At 48.7% G+C, this 16414-nt stretch overlaps 1 protein-coding gene across 3 annotated transcripts in view; it reads left to right on the top strand.

Moving 5' to 3' along the window:
* Nucleotides 1–8975, top strand: part of Mgat3 (beta-1,4-mannosyl-glycoprotein 4-beta-N-acetylglucosaminyltransferase) — a 45148-nt gene extending 36173 nt beyond the window's left edge. For 2 of the 3 annotated variants that reach the window (XM_041672057.1, XM_041672059.1), the window contains exon 2: nucleotides 4346–8975. In XM_041672057.1, the coding sequence (XP_041527991.1) occupies nucleotides 4347–5960 (1614 nt within the window). In that variant the 5' untranslated portion in view covers nucleotide 4346 and the 3' untranslated portion in view covers nucleotides 5961–8975. Of the gene's footprint in view, nucleotides 1–1876; nucleotides 1971–4345 lie in introns of those variants that run through there. The other variant, XM_041672060.1, reaches the window with a different exon arrangement.
* Nucleotides 8976–16414: the final 7439 nt, after the last annotated feature.

A 16414-nucleotide genomic window follows, 5' to 3' on the forward strand; every position in this document is an offset into this window, starting at 1 on the left:
AGATCTGTTTCTATCAACATGAAACTCTTAAATTTATGATTGACAGAAGAAAACAACTGGTTTGGACTTAGTGTATGCCATGGTAAGATTTGTGAGTAGTACCAAACCTGGAACCAAGAAATTGACTCTAATTGTCCATGCCTACAAACCAGTCTGTTTATTTTTGGTTTTGTGGGTTTTTTTTTTTTTTTGGTTTTTCGAAACAGGGTTTTTCTGTATAATAGTCCTGACTGTCTTGGAGCCTGCTTGGTAGTCCAGGCTGGCCTTGAACTCACTGAGATCCCAATGCTTCTGCCTCCCAAGTGCTGGGATAACAGGTATGTGCCACCATGCTGATGTTGTGTGTCTTGTTCTTTGTTTTGTTTTATTTTGAGACAGTCTCTAAACTGACTGGCCTGGAGCTGCTATGTAAAACAGGCTAGCCTTGGAGTCGAAGACCTCTGTCCACTTCTGCTTTCTGAGTGCAGGCCTGGCTGCTTGCTTGCTTGCTTGCTTGTTTGAGACAGGGTCTCACTGTCTGTCCTGAAACTCAATGTAGACTAGGCTGGCCTCAGATTTACAGAGATCTACCTGCCTTTGCCTCCTGAATGCTGGAATTAAAGGCATGAGCAACCATACCTAGCTATTGTGGTTTTCTCTTTTGAGTCAGGGCACAGCAACCCTGGCTGTCCTATCCTGGGTTTAAAGGAATGCACTGCCGCACGCAGCATGACTTCATTTTAAAAATGATCAGATTGCTGGGATCTGGTGACTCGCCTCTGCACAGAATCTCCGCACTAGAGGAGGCTGAGGCAAGAGGATTGCCTCAAATTCAAGGCCAGTTTGTGCTACAGAGGGAGACCCTATTTCAAAACAAATTAAATATGTTCCTTGGAGATTTGTGGCAATTGTAGTTAGGAGTTTTGTTTGTGTTTGTTTTCTCTGCCAGTTAAAGAATTAAAAGGCAGGGAAAGTAAGTACAACAGATAGCAGTAGAGAACTCTCCAAGCCTCCTCCATAGGATCTCTATAGGACCTCCTCCATAGGACTTCTATAGGACCTCCCCCATAGGGCCTCCTCCATAGGACCTCTATAGGGCCTCCTCCATAGGGTCTCCATAGGTCTCCTCCATAGGACCTCTATAGGGTCTCCCCCATAGGGCCTCCTCCATAGGACCTCTATAGGGCCTCCTCCATAGGGCCTGCTCCATTAGACCTCATCCATAAGGCCTCTATAATGGTATATTATTTATGTTTTAATAAATAAAGCTTGACTGAAAATTAGAGTGCAAAGCTAACCATACTAGTCAGCCGTAGAGACCAGGCGATGGCGGTGCACACCTTTAATCTCAGCACTAGAGAGGAATATAAAACGGGAAGATAAATCCGGACTAGCTGAACATAGCGGACAATGAGGAATACTGAGAACTCAAGAACAATCGCAGTTCTTGCACGTACTGGCTTTGGGGGAGCCTAGGCAGTTTGGATGCTCACCTTACGAGACCTGGATAGAGGTGGGCGGTCCTTGGGCTTCCCACAGGTCAGGGAACCCTGATTGCTCTTCAAGCAGATGAGGGAGGGGGACTTGATCGGGGGAGGGGGAGGGAAATGGGAAGCGGTTGCGGGGAGGAGGCAGAAATCCTTAATAAATAAATAAATAAATAAATAAATAAATAAATAAACGGGAAGAGGCAGAAGCTTAGTCTCAGTCTGCAGCCTGAGGTTTGGTGGGGAGCATTGCTGTCTGCAGTCACATTGAGGACAGGATTGCCCTTTGTTTGTCTGAGCCTTGGTAGAGGTAAGAATTCTCTAGTGGCTTGGTTACTTTGCTTTTCCGCTCTTCAGCTAAAACCACAATATCTGTCTCTGGGTTTCTATTAGTCATTCTACAGACCTCCTCCATAAGGCCTACCCCATATGGCCTTCTCCACAGGACCGCCCGGCTAAGGTGGAAGGCACTCTGGTTACCTCCTGATGTCCTAACAGATCAAGGTTAGGACAAGCTTTCTGAGAGGCTAGCTAACGGGAAGGAGGGAGTTGGGGTGGGGCTGTTCTCCCAGTTTTTGTTTTTTGTGATGTAAACTTTAGTAACCTCCACTCCTGCAGAGTGGAGTAGGAACTCAGGAGACCTCGAACAGTAGCCTAAACTGTGAAAAGGATCAGTTGCTTTGCCGGTCCCTGTGATTTCATGGCCTTTTTTTAAAGCTGTAAATCTATATAATCTTTGTTATTATTTGCTTGTTTTGAGGCAGGGTTTCTCTGTGTAACAGTCCTGACTGTCCTGGGTCTTGCTTTGTAGACCAGGCTGGCCTTGAACTCACAGAGATCCGCCTGCCTCTGCCCCCCGAATGCTGGGATTAAATGCGCACATCAGCACCACCAGTCTGTATTTATTTTTTTAATCAAGACAGGAAGCAAGCCCGATAAGCACTCACGATTTTCTTTTTCTTTTTTTTTAATTGATATTTATTGAGCTCTACATTTTCTCTGTTCCCCTCCCTGCCTCTCTCCTCCCCACCTTCAACCTTCCCCCAATGTCTCCATGCTCCCAATTTACTCAGGAGATCTTGTCTTTTTATACTTCCCATGTAGATTATATCTATGTAAGTCTCTCTTAGTGTCCTCATTGTTATCTAAATTCTCTGGTATTGTGGTTTGTAAGCTGGTTTTCTTTGCTTTATGTTTAAAAACCACCTATTTTCTTAAACCAGTGGCTCTCAGCCTTCATAATTCCAGAATCTTTTGATACAGTTCTTCATGTTATGGTGACCCCAACCTTAAAATTATTTTTGCTTCTCCTTCATAGCTATAATCTTGATGCTGTTATGAATTATAATGTAAATAATCTGTGTTTTCCAATGGTCTTAGGTGACCCCTGTGAAAGGGTCACCCAAAGGTTGAGAATCTCTTATTTAAACAGTACTATCCAAATTAGGAGAAACTTCTCATAATTTATAATGTGTAAATTGGGGTTAAGTCCCTGAAATCTAGAGTAGGAAACAGGAAACGAAACAGAACAAAAAGAAGAACATTTATGAGAACTTACCAGGTGATTAAGTTGGGTCCTTTTTGTTAACCTCTGTTGCTATGACTAAAATACTCAAAGCTAAAACAAAGAACATTAAGGGGGAAAAAACCAAACCATCTTAGAGGCCTGGGGTTGCCTCCTTAGTCTAAAAAAAAATAAAAAATAAAAATAGAACGGTGGTCAGCAGAAGCCACAGCAGGACTAGGAACTTAGTGCCCTCAGTTTACCATGTGGTTACATTAACCAAAGTGGTGGCCAGTTCCATGATTGCTTTGACCTTTTTCCCCCCTTAGTTTTATGTGCATTGGTGCCTGCATGTATGTCTGTATGAGTGTGCCGGATCCCCCTGGGAAGTTACGTGAGTTGCCAGTGGATACTGGGAATTGAACCTGGGTCCTCTGGAAGAGCAACCAGTGCTCTTAACCACTGAGCCATCTCTCCAGCCCATGGTCACATGGTCTCCAGTAACCAGTTTAACTGACTTCCTAGGATACATAGCTATTAGAGGTAGAAGGTCTGAGGGGAATCTTTCCTTGTCAGAAGAAATACAAACCACAAGCCCATCCTAGGATGGGGGAAAGGTGCCAGCAGCGCAGCAAACACATCTTTCTATCCTCTTAAGGTTCAACCTGATTTCTCACCTTGATGAGGTGGTCCTCAAATTCCAAGACAAGTCCCAAGAACTCCTAGTCTCATTTTTCTGTGAAAATGTACTGACAGGGTTTTGTTGGTTCTTACACACACACACACACACACACACACACCCCAAATAAAAATAAAGGGAAGAAAAAATACAAAAGGAACAGCAGCTTTGGACAGGGTACCAACAAACCTCTGAGCAGCTTGCAGCTGATCCACACCCCACCCTCTACCCCTTGGAGCCTGCCACCCTCTAGGACAGCATTTTCCCCTGATTGCATTTTGCTCTAGGAGCCAAGTCTAACCCTGGTGAGCAGCATGTAGCTTCAGGTGGAGGAGCAGTCTACAGAGAGATGTGATGGGGTCTCAGGGGTGTGGAAGCAGGGAGCAGGTTTGTGTGTGCATGTGTGTGTGTGAAAGAGACAGAGAGACAGAGATAAGGTTTCTCTACATAGCCCTGGCTGTCCTGAAACTCACTATGTAGATATTGTAGACCAGGCTGGCCTCCATCTCTCAAGTGTTGGGATTAAAGGCATGTCACCACACCCAGGACAGTGGACTTTCGAGGCTAGACGGTGGGGTGACAGTACAAGTCCAGAAGATTCTCACAGGTGGTGCAGCTAGGTTTCCCCTCACATCCCCTTCCTAGGACAGAAGCCCAGACAGCTGCACTGACATCTCGCTCTTTCCCTTCCTGCAGGATGAAGATGAGACGCTACAAGCTCTTTCTCATGTTCTGTATGGCCGGCCTGTGCCTCATCTCCTTCCTACACTTCTTTAAGACCTTATCCTATGTCACCTTCCCCAGAGAACTGGCCTCCCTCAGCCCTAACCTGGTTTCCAGCTTCTTCTGGAACAATGCCCCTGTCACTCCCCAGGCCAGTCCAGAACCGGGTGGCCCGGACCTGTTGCGAACCCCTCTCTACTCCCACTCCCCATTGCTCCAGCCACTGTCCCCCAGCAAGGCCACCGAGGAATTGCATCGGATGGACTTCGTGTTGTCGGAGGACACCACTGAGTATTTTGTGCGCACCAAAGCCGGTGGTGTGTGCTTCAAACCAGGTACCAAGATGCTGGAGAAACCTTCAGGGCGCACAGAGGAGAAGCCCGAGGTGGCGGAGGGCTCCTCAGCTAGGGGCCCTGGTCGGAGGCCCATGCGGCACGTGTTGAGTACACGAGAACGCCTGGGTAGCCGGGGCACTAGGCGCAAGTGGGTCGAGTGTGTGTGCCTCCCAGGCTGGCACGGACCCAGCTGCGGGGTGCCCACCGTGGTGCAGTATTCCAACCTGCCCACCAAGGAGCGCCTGGTACCCAGGGAGGTGCCAAGGCGGGTTATCAACGCCATCAACATTAACCATGAGTTTGACCTGCTGGACGTGCGTTTCCATGAGTTGGGCGATGTGGTGGATGCCTTCGTGGTGTGCGAGTCCAACTTCACCGCCTACGGGGAGCCGCGGCCGCTCAAGTTCCGAGAGATGCTGACCAATGGCACCTTCGAGTACATCCGCCACAAAGTGCTCTACGTCTTTCTGGACCACTTCCCACCCGGTGGCCGGCAGGATGGCTGGATTGCAGATGACTACCTGCGCACTTTCCTCACCCAGGATGGCGTCTCCCGCCTTCGCAACTTGCGGCCGGATGACGTCTTCATCATCGATGACGCAGACGAGATCCCCGCACGTGATGGTGTGCTGTTCCTCAAGCTCTATGATGGCTGGACGGAGCCCTTTGCCTTCCACATGCGCAAGTCCCTGTACGGCTTCTTCTGGAAGCAACCGGGCACGCTGGAAGTGGTGTCGGGTTGCACCGTGGACATGTTGCAGGCCGTGTATGGACTGGATGGCATCCGTCTGCGCCGCCGCCAGTACTACACCATGCCCAACTTCCGACAGTATGAGAACCGCACAGGTCACATCCTAGTGCAGTGGTCTCTCGGCAGCCCCCTGCACTTTGCGGGCTGGCATTGCTCCTGGTGCTTCACACCCGAGGGCATCTACTTCAAGCTTGTGTCCGCTCAGAATGGCGACTTTCCACGCTGGGGTGACTATGAGGACAAGAGGGACCTCAACTACATCCGCAGCTTGATTCGCACTGGGGGCTGGTTCGACGGCACGCAGCAGGAGTACCCTCCTGCAGACCCCAGTGAACACATGTATGCTCCCAAATACCTGCTCAAGAACTATGACCAATTCCGTTACCTGTTGGACAACCCCTACCGGGAGCCAAAGAGCACTGTGGAGGGTGGGCGGCGGAACCTGGGCTCCGAGGGAAGGTTACCTGCTGTCAGGGGCAAGTTAGATGCAGTAGAGGGTTAGGGCTGGGCAGGCTGGGGTAACAGCTACCCCAGTGTTATCTCTCTGGCCTCTTGGGGGCTCTTGAGAGAGCTAGGAGCCCTTATAGGTGGTTCTCTCTGCTCAAGCCCTCTGGAATTAAGGGTCAGGCCTTTTAGCCCAAAACAGAAAAAAATTAATCATTTCCAGTAGAGAAGAGCAAGCCCAGACATCTATGCAGCATTTTGTCCCCAAGAGTGCTGTGGGCAAGCGGTGTCCCTGGAGAGCATGAGGTGGTTTTCTGGGGCTGGGAGGGCTGTGGAATTTCAGTCTCATTGAGAGAATTCCACCTCTGACATTCTGCATTATTGACCTGCAGAGGAAAAGGGGGTGGGAGAGACCATGCCAGGAGTTCCCAGGAAACTGTAAATAAATGCATTTGGGTCCAGGAACAAGAAAAGATACTTAGTAGGGAGAGGCACTAGAGAGTATATCTGCTCTTGATCTTGACCAAGAAGCTAGGGAAGCGATGGAAAACGGCACCCACGAGACAGAGCACTTTGCATCTTGCTCAGAAGTGCTGGACCCAAGGAATGAGGTTCCCGCTGGCTGGGAGGGTGAAGCCAGTGGCTGTCAGTGTCCCTCCCTCTGTAAGCAGACATACTGGGGGCCTGAGGAAGCTTCCTTTTGTTTCCAAATCTCGCTCTGATGGCCTTTTCACTTTTCCTATTACTGTCTCATGGGATGCCAGCTCAGCTGCTTGCAAAGGGCCCTAGGAGCACAGTTCTCAGGGTGGGACCAGAGCTGGAGACTGTATGGATAGCCAGTATAGTAGGTGGGATGGGAAAGGAGACTGACGTAAGGCCTCTATACCTCTCCCTCTCCCCCCCATCACTTTCTGCTGGCATCCAGTCCCTTTCTACCACCATCCCAGGTTATTCCTGTGCCCCCCCTCCACTGCCCCACTAAGAGCTGGCCAGGGGCCAGGAAGGGGGCCATAAGGTTTTCTGGGGCCCAAGAAAGGACTTTAAGGTCAGTGGTATGTCAACCTGTTCCTCTTAATTTGCCTTGTGGGGGGGCACAGGGTGTATTTGTTGGAGAAGATTCTAAAATGATGTAGAAGCCCCTTGGCAAACAGCAGTCAAGTAAGACCACCTTGTTTCTAATTAAGTAGTCTAGGGGGAGATGATCCAGAGCCTGTAAGACAGCAAGTTTAGCTTCGTAAACAACTTCCAGGTCTGGATAGAGTGGCTGCATCCGCTCACATGATAGGGCAAGGAAGGGTGAACTTTTCCCTATGAAGGGCAGGAGTCAAATATGTCTGTTGCTTCTGATAGCATCTTACTGGTCAGGACTTAGCTGCATGGCTACAGGTAGTTGCAAGGAAAACTGGGAAATGTAGTTTTGAGCGGGACTGCTGTGTCCCTGCCTCCGTTTGAGAGTTCTGTACTACCAGCAGCACCTTTGTGGGAATGGTGCAAGTGATTGCGCATCATGGGACCCTGCTCTCTCCCTGCCTGCCCCACAGTTGAGGTCCAGTAGGGACTCGCAGGTGTATGGGAAGAGTGGGTGCCTCTCCCTGAGGCTCCTAATAGTCCCCTTGATGCCAGTATGCAGGGCTGTCTGTGGAATGGCCAGTGTTTGTGCGTGTGTGTATATTTATGGGCATGGGTGCATGCTTGTGTGTATTGTACATGTCTGTATCCATGTGTCCCTGTACTAAGATGATGTTCACATGTGGGTGTAGGAGCATAGGCTTGGCTGTCCTCTTGCCTAGGACCTGGAGCCCATAGTTTTGTCTCCGGTGGCTCCTCAAGATGCCTGAGGTAGGAAGTCCTTAGGGGACCTTGAAAACAAGGCTAACGGGAGTACAGGGTCTGTCTGTCTGTCTGTCTGTCTGTCTGTTTTTATTTTCAGACTGAGGAATGGAATCTTGCTAGCTAGAGGGCTATGCAGCTGAGAACCCAGCACTCCCCCAGCCTCTCTTGGCCGACCACATCCTCCCACTGATACCCCAGAACCTCCTGGGTGATCTTATTGGCGGCATCCTAAGGTTTCCTTTGATGTAACTCTGTCTGGAGCAGTTTACTTGGCAGTGGGCATGGTGTGGGGAGCGCTATTGAGCAGGCACGAAGCTGGCCGCGGGGTCCTATGGCCACTCCTCCCACTGAGGGACACCTCCATGAAACTTTCCCTTCAAAGAACTTCCTTCTCTGGTTCCTCTTGGGACTGAGAGGTAGTCCCAGAAGTCAGGGCATCCCAGAGACTTAGGGGTTCATCTTTGCCAAGGCACTCTTCTGAGATGCCTGTAGGTGTTCCTGTGTGATGCCTCTCCCTCAAACGAAATCCTCACCCCCCCCATATTCCTAGTAACCTTAGCTGCTTCATAGATACCCCATTTCAGGCATTTCAGGGTTCCTGCCCACAGGTGACCAGTTTAGAGACACTGGGAAAGCACAGTTCCTGCCTGGGCTGGCCATGTCTCTCAGACCAGTAGGGGAAAATAATGTAGCAGTTTCAGCCAGGCAGGAAGAGGCCTTGTCATGAGCCGAGAGACCAGAGAGACCACCTGTGAGAGATGAGGACTAAAAAGTTTCACATCTAACCACAGCATACACTGGGAATTTGAGGGCCAGGGGACCCAGGACCATACCCTCAATATAGAGGGAAACTGAATTGAATGTGGGTGCATTCTCCAGGAACCACTGGCCTGGGACCTCCAGACCCAAGGAGGCCTGTTCATTCCAGGCACCCAGCTGACCTTGTTCACCCAAGAGGCTCAGCGGTTATGGGGGGGCAGGCATGATGATGCTTTGGGGGCAAAGGTGAGATTCAGGGTGGAAAGACAGGACTCATCCAAGCAGAAGGTAGGGCCCTGGGAAATGTGTAATTTAAGGACACCAATAATAATAATAATAGCATTATTTTTTTTGTAAAGGAAAATCAATATGTACATTCTGAAATCATTTTCTCTGTAAATGGTTGGATTTCATTTCACCCTTAAAGGGATGCTCAAAGGAGAAGATAATATTAATAATAAAAACAGCTGCCAAGTCTGGAGGCTATGTGTGTATGTGGCCGAGTTGTGGGTGCTCCAGGGCAGAGGTGGGTGTGAGCAGATAGCTCTGGTCTTGCTTGCCAAGTCAGGACCCCGCATGGCATGAGGCCCTCACAAGGACTGGATGTGTAGGGAGAAGGAAAATGTACCCTGTTCCTTCACTTAGGGGTGTGGTCACTCCCATCTTGGGCGTGTGTTTCCTGCCTGTGGATGGAATTAGAGCTACTAGGCCTCTGTTCAGTGGGAGGTAGAAAGGAAGCCTGTATTCTAAAACTGGTGGCTTTTCTTCTGGGGTCAGGAGGACTCTCTAAGGGATCCAGGTAAGAGCATTGGTGGTAACTCACACAGTTCTGCTTGGAGTATCAGATAGCCCTCACACCCGTGTCTGCCAAGGGTTCTCTAAATGCCTCAGCCATGATCACATGGCTGCCTAAGTTCTGGACCTTTTGTTTGGGAATGACCATCTCTGTCATGCTACAGCAGTCCCTGAGGCCTTGGAGTACAGAGCCTCTTGTCCCTAGCGGGGTTCTAAGGACAGTCTCAGAGATAGCAGATCAGACTCTTAAGTGTTGCCTGGGTCTTCTGTGGGACAGCTGTGTAACCTCCACATCACACTGAAGGTCCAGAAGCCAGAGTGACAGCAGTGTTAGTGGCCTGACCTGGGACGTGAACTGCCCAGGTCTCTGGCCATACCCCCAAAGTCCAAAAGGAGCTGAGTAAGTGCTTGGGATAGGCTGGAAAGTGAATTCTGTAGACCCCAAGATGTGAAGCTGAAGATGCACCAGCCTGGCCAGAAGAGGGCGACAGCAACCCACTTGCCATTAAAGTGTTAACAGTTCTAGTTTGTGTTGGGGTGTATCCTCATTACCATCAATATTTACAAATAATACATATATTTTCAGGTATTACTTATTAAATAGTTAAAACATTTTCAGTCACATTCTAGAGTGAAAAACTGCTCCACTGTACCCGTTTGGCAGATGTGGTAAGCGAAACTGACACCTCACATCTGCCTCACACATCAGGGCCGGGCTGGCAAGTTCAAGTTCGCCTGTGGTCAGAGGCTGATGTCACCGCGAGGCTGCACTTCCTGTGCATAGCGGCAGGATGAGGAGGAAGTCAGGTAGAGACAAAGGAGAAGATAGGTACCGTGACATAGCAAAGGTTGCCAAGCTAAGCCAGGCATGGGTCCAGGCCAGGGGACACTGGAGACAGCGAGACGAGGGCTGGGGTGCAGGAGTCACATCCCAGCAAGTACCCTGTGCTGTGTCCTCCTCGATGGCTGTCTGGGTGGGTGTGGGTACCGGCAGGCTCCGGGACCCCAGGTCCCACCTCTAAACACGAGGCAGACAATGCTTTAGTGCAGGAAGCGGATTAATGATACCTGTAAACCTTCATCCAGAGAGGAGAGCTGACAGCCACTTGACAACAGCTGTCAGATTCACCAGTGAAATGCCACTTGCCAAGGGACTGAGAGGTGGCTCAGTGGTAGAGTGAGTGTTGTTCTCCCAGGGGACCCAGGTTTGGTTCCAGCACCCACACCCAGTGGTTGTGACCAGCTTTGTGGGATCCAAGGCTACTGACTTCCTAAGGCATTCATGGGTGTACACAAACCCCTACACAGACACATAGCCATAATTAAGCTTAAAAATAATAAATTCTGGGGCTGGAGAGATGGCTCAGCAATTAAGAATTCTTGCTGGTCTTGATAATGGACCAGAGTTTGGTTCCTACTCCCCACATCAGGCAACTCACAGACACTGGTAACTCCAGCTCCAGGGGACCTAATATCCTCTTCTGGCCTGTGGATATGTATAAACACACCCTCATATACATAAATAAAAATAAGGACTGTTTTTGAGACAGGATCTTACTTTGTAGTCCTGGCTATTCTGGAACTTCCTTTGTAAAACAGGTTGGTCTTGAATTCACAGAGATCTATCTGCCTCTCCCTCCCAAGTACTGGAATTAAAGACATCCACTACCATACCTGTATAAAAAAATAAAATCTTTTTGGTTTTTCGGGACAGGGTTTCTCTGTAGCTTTGGAGCCTGTCCTGGAACTAGCTCTTATAGACCAGGCTGGCTTCAGAACTCACAGAGATCCGCCTGCCTCTACCTCCCGAGTGCTGGGATTAAAGGCCACCACCAGCCAGGTCTGACTTCAGGGCCTCAGAAACCTGAGATTCTGAAAGCCTGTAACCTCTAGAGCTCTTGGGGAGCCCTTCCCCTGCACCTACAAAAGTTTAATCAAAGCATGAGTTGGTAAAAGGGCCTGTCTAGGTCTGGCCGGCTCACCAGCATCTATAGCCTCAGTTACTCTGATAAATTCCAAAAGATTCATTTATAGCAAGAAGTTAATTCCTTTTTATTATAAAATGCCACACGCCTTTAATCTCAGTACTTGAGAGGCCAAAGCAGGTAGGTGTCTATGAGCATGGCGCTAGCCTGGTGTACAAAGTAAATGGTGTCAATCCTCCCCATCAGGGAAACAAAACAACTCACCCCACAAAAAGCCAAAAACAAAACAAAAACACGACTGCATGGGCAAGCGCAAGCCCAGCCTGCACCCTGCCCAGCCTCCTGAGCTCACTTACTTTAAGCCACTGAGCTATGAGCTTCTCTGATTAGACTAAGTTCAATTAGACTTGTAAGTGACTGATAACATTTTGTTTTTAATAACAGAAAAGTCAACCCAAACTACAAAGGCGGAGAAGGAATTTGCTGACTTCTTGACAGTCAAGATCCAGGTGTTGTCTGCCTTCCATGCTGCCTGAGGTACCAGTCGTTACCACAGCGCCATCTGACTCTGTAACTCGCTGAGCTTTCCAGCTTCTGGGTCCCCGTAGAGTTAGTCAGGCTGTTGAGTTAGTGACAAGAAGCTCCAACCTTCACAGTCTCTTTTCTTCAGACTCAGTGCAGAAGAAATAGCCCTTTTCTTTAGAGTCCTGAGCCTTTAGTCCCAGCACTCGGGAGACAGAGACAGGTGGATCTCTGTGAGTTGAGTGCGTTCCCGGACAGGCTTCAAATCTATACAGAGAAACCCTGTTACAAAAAAAAAAAAAAAAAAAAAAAAAAAAAGTCCTGAGCCTGGGGACTCTTTAGTTGGTATAGGGACCTGAGTTCAGATGCCCAGCACCCACCTTAAAAAAAATGGGCACAGTAGCACATACCTATAATCCTAGTACTGGGGAGGCAGAAACAGGGAGGTCCCTGGAGCTCACTGGCCAGGAAGTCTAGCTCATTGGTGAGGTTCAGGTTCTGTAAGAGACCCTGTCTCAAAACTTAAGGTGGAGAGTGACTGAGGAATCCATTGGCTGGGTGTCAACCTCGGCCTGTATACACATGTGAATGAATTTACTTGTGAGCACACATACTGGTGTGCATATGCACACAGTCTTGGGTTTGAGCTGGGCATGGTAGTGCATTCTGATGATCCCGACATTTGGGAGGCAGAGGTAGGAAAACTCTCATAAGTTCGAGGCTATCCTGATCTATGTACTGAGTTCTAGGCTAGCCAAGACTATATTACTAGAGTCTTCTCAAACAAAGTCGGGGGGCTAGAGAGATGACTCGGGGGTTAAGAGCACTGGCTACTCTTCAGAGGGTCTGGGTTTGATGCCTCGCACCCATAAATTACCACGACTGTCTGTAGCTCCAGTTTCAGGGGACCTAGTGTTCTCTTTTGGCTTCTGTGGCACCAATACAAGTGTGCAGTGTCCTTACTTATATGCAGGCAAAAAACTCTCAAGATTATTTTATTTATTTATTTAGTTATTTAGTTAGTTAGTTAGTTTATCGAGACAGGGTTTCTCTGTGGCTTTGGATCCTGTCCTGGAACTTGCTCTTGTAGACCAGGCTGGCCTCGAACTCGCAGAGATCCGCCTGCCTCTGCCTCCCGAGTGCTTGGATTAAATGCGTGCACCACCACCAACCGGTGTTGAGTGCCTTTAATCCCAGCACTCGGGAGGCAGAGGCAGGTGGATCTCTGAATTCGAGGCTAGCCTGGTCTACAGAGTGAGTTCCAGGACAGCCAGGGCTACACAGAGAAACCTTATCTTTAAAAACCAAAAAATCAGAACCCAAACCAACCAACAAACAAAAAAGAATAAACAAGCGATTGAGTCTAGATCTCACTGGCTTCTATTAGGTATGATGAACATCCCTGAGCAGACCTGGGGGATTCGAATGGACTCTCAGGTCAGTTTAGATTCTTAGGTCAGTCAGCATTCAGTCTATACCAACCAAGAAAGAGAAAGGATAGTTTGAAAGAAATGAGGACAATATGCCACCCTTGGCACCCCAGCTGTCCTTGTCCAAACCTTCCTCAACCCCCTCTGCAGATCCTCATCTGTCAAATGGGGTTTTGTACTGTAGCCCTCCAGCAGCAGTGGGCAGGTGTGTGGAGTTTGCAGCAGAGCCTGAGCTTGGTGGGAGTTTGTAAACACCTTGACCTTGACCCTGTCTCCCCTCCTCCTCCTCCTCCTCTGATGTGGGATACATGACACACGCATGGGTCATACATCTCTTCCGGCGGCTTCTTGCCTCCACCTCCATGACTCATCTGCCTCATGGTTCTCTGCCTCTTCCTTCTTCCTCACTGTCCTCCTGGCCTTATTTTCTCCCCAGGCATCTGTCTGTTCTGCTTGTGGCTCTCAATACCCACCAAGGTGGAGCCGGTCGCCCCTCTCCAGGGTGTCCTCTCAGCTGAGCACCAGCTCATTGTCCAGCTACCTGTTAGAAGGGCCCAAGGCATCAAAGTCTCCTCAGATGCCACAGGACCAGTGTGGAATTTTGCCTCCCTCTGAGATTTCTTTCCTGTTCTCCCCATCCTGCTCCTGACTCCTCATCTATCCAGTGGCATCAGTTGGAAGTCTGGGCCGGGTCTTGGGGTACCCCTCCCCAGCAATGGGGTACTGGAATGACTCTTCTGTACCTGAGACAGATATGAGGTTAGCTTGAACTTCCTGTGACCCTGTCTGAAAAAAAAACAAAAATAAAACCAAACCAAAACAAAGCAAGCAAACAGAAACCCACAAGCAAAGAAAAAGAAACATCCAGGCATGTTAGTACACATCTTTAATCCCAGGGCTTGGTTGGCAGAGGGAGAGGCAGGTAAATCTCTGTGAGTTCAAGGTCAGTCTGGTCTACACATCCAGTTCCAAAACAACCAGGGATACATAATGAGACAAAAACAACACACCACACACACACACACACACACACACACACACACACACACACACAGCACCACCATGCTTGATTCAAAAATATTTCTTTTTCAAATTTTTTAAAATTTTCTCTCTCTCCTTTTTTAAATGTTGATAAGTTTTGTGCATGTTTCTTTTTCTTTTTTATTTTCGAGACAGGGTTTCTCCGTAGCTTTTGGTTCCTGTCCTGGAACTAGCTCTTGTAGACCAGGCTGGCCTCAAACTCCCAGAGATCCGCCTGCCTCTGCCTCCCGAGTGCTGGGATTAAAGGCGTGCGCCACCATCGCCTGGCTAATGTATTTTTATTTTATTGGTGTTTTGCCTGTATGTATGTCTGGGTGAAGGTGTTGGATTCTGGAGTTATAGCCAGTTGTGAGCTGCCACGTGGATGCTGGGAATTGAACCTGTGTGCTCTTAACCGCTGAGTCATTTCTCCAGCCCCTATTTATTTCTTTTTCTACGTTTTTTTTTTTTTAGACAGGATTTCTTTGTGTAGCCCTGGCTACACAGTCCTGGAACTCTTTCTCTAGACCCAATTGTCCTAGAACTCAGAGATCCACCTGCCTCTTCATCTCAAGTGCTGGGATTAAAGGTGTTTACCACCAGCTCCCAGTGACTCAAAAATCTTTAAATATAATTTACAGAAATTGTGGCGAGTTCCCTCACTGAACTGGGAGAAAGAGTAGGAGTGGGACAAGGGCACAAAGCTCACTAGAGGGTTATCAGGACCAGAGTTCAAATCCCCAGCACCCATTTAATGCCAGGCAGGTGTGGCGGGCTGCCTGCAGTCCTCAGGAGGTGGAGACAGGGGTTTCCCAGAGCAAGCTAGCTAGACTAGGTAGCAAATCAGTAAGCTCTGGGTTCCAGTGAGAGACGCTGCCTCACGATACACAGTTGGAAATACCTTAAATCAATCTCAACCTCTAACCTCCACATGCACGAACACCACACTACACACATGCACACACACACACACACACACACACACACACACATACACACACACAGCTTTCGAGTGTCCACATGACAATCCCTAACACTGGCACGCCCTGGGACTTTCCACTCTGTTGCTATAATCTTTTATATTGAATTTTCTCCTGGGTTATATTGAATTTCCCCCCAGAGCATTTCAAATCACCTAATGAGAACTTTCCGTGGTAAATTCCTGCATGCCGTCCTTGGGGTCCAGAACTTTCTGTCTCTGGTTTACTGTAATTCTGCCTCCTGAAGGCGCCACACAGCAGCAGGTCCTTCAGCTCTCTTCAAGGTTACTTGTTTCTGCCCTCCAGAGCATGGGGAAGGCTGGTGCTCTGGCCTTCTGTGATGCCTCCAATGCCATCTCCATTGGCCTCTTCTTGTGTTTGTCCCCCACCCTTGAGAACAAACAGATCCTGGTACAATTCAGTAGCTGTTTGTGGAGTGACTCACCAAACCAATGAGGAGGGGCTGGGATGTGGAAACAGATCTGTCTCCAATGCAGTCCTGGGATGAAATCCCTACTACTGTTTCCAGAATATTCCAACCCACCAGCCTTGAGGCTGAGGTTCTACTACACAAAGCCTATGTGTCCACCAAGGGAAGCAGGCCACATCTTTCCCACAGCACCAGCAGTCTCCAGTCCTCGCTTGCCTAGACTTGGAACTGGTGTTAAACCTCACCCAGGAGCAAAGACTTTTATTATGATAGTAACTTCTGGCTTGCCTAGTAACCTGCCTTTCTGAAGACCGTTTGTGTCTCACGCATGCTCCCCAGTACCAAAGCATTCTGGAAGGTCACAAGAGACACAGCTGACCCTCCTCCACACAACTGTTCATCAACCAAATATCAGTAACTATTAAACCATCCCATCCCTTCTCTTCTCCTTTCTCAGTACTGAGGATTGAACCCAGACCTCATCCATGGTAGGCAAGTGATCTACCATTCAGCTACATCTTTGGCTTTTTATCGCCTTTTTTTTTTTTTTCAAGATAGGGTTTCTCTGTGTCTCCCTTGCTGTCCTGGAACTCATTCTGTAGACCAAGCTGGCCTTGAAGTCAGAGAGCCACCTGCCTCTGCCAAGCAAGCAAGCAAGTGTTAGGATTAAAGGCATGTACCACCACTGCCCAGCCATCTGTTTTTAATTTACTTAAATTAGTTGGTTATTTTATTTTATTTGAGATAGGGACTCAGCATGTAACTCTGGCTGACCTGTAATTCACAGAGATGGGCCTGCCTTTGCTTCCCCATGCCTT

The sequence above is a fragment of the Microtus oregoni genome, unplaced genomic scaffold, assembly GCF_018167655.1.
Source record: "Microtus oregoni isolate MIOR12 unplaced genomic scaffold, Mior012 000022F_ref0000154, whole genome shotgun sequence".
NCBI classification, from domain to species: domain Eukaryota; kingdom Metazoa; phylum Chordata; class Mammalia; order Rodentia; family Cricetidae; genus Microtus; species Microtus oregoni.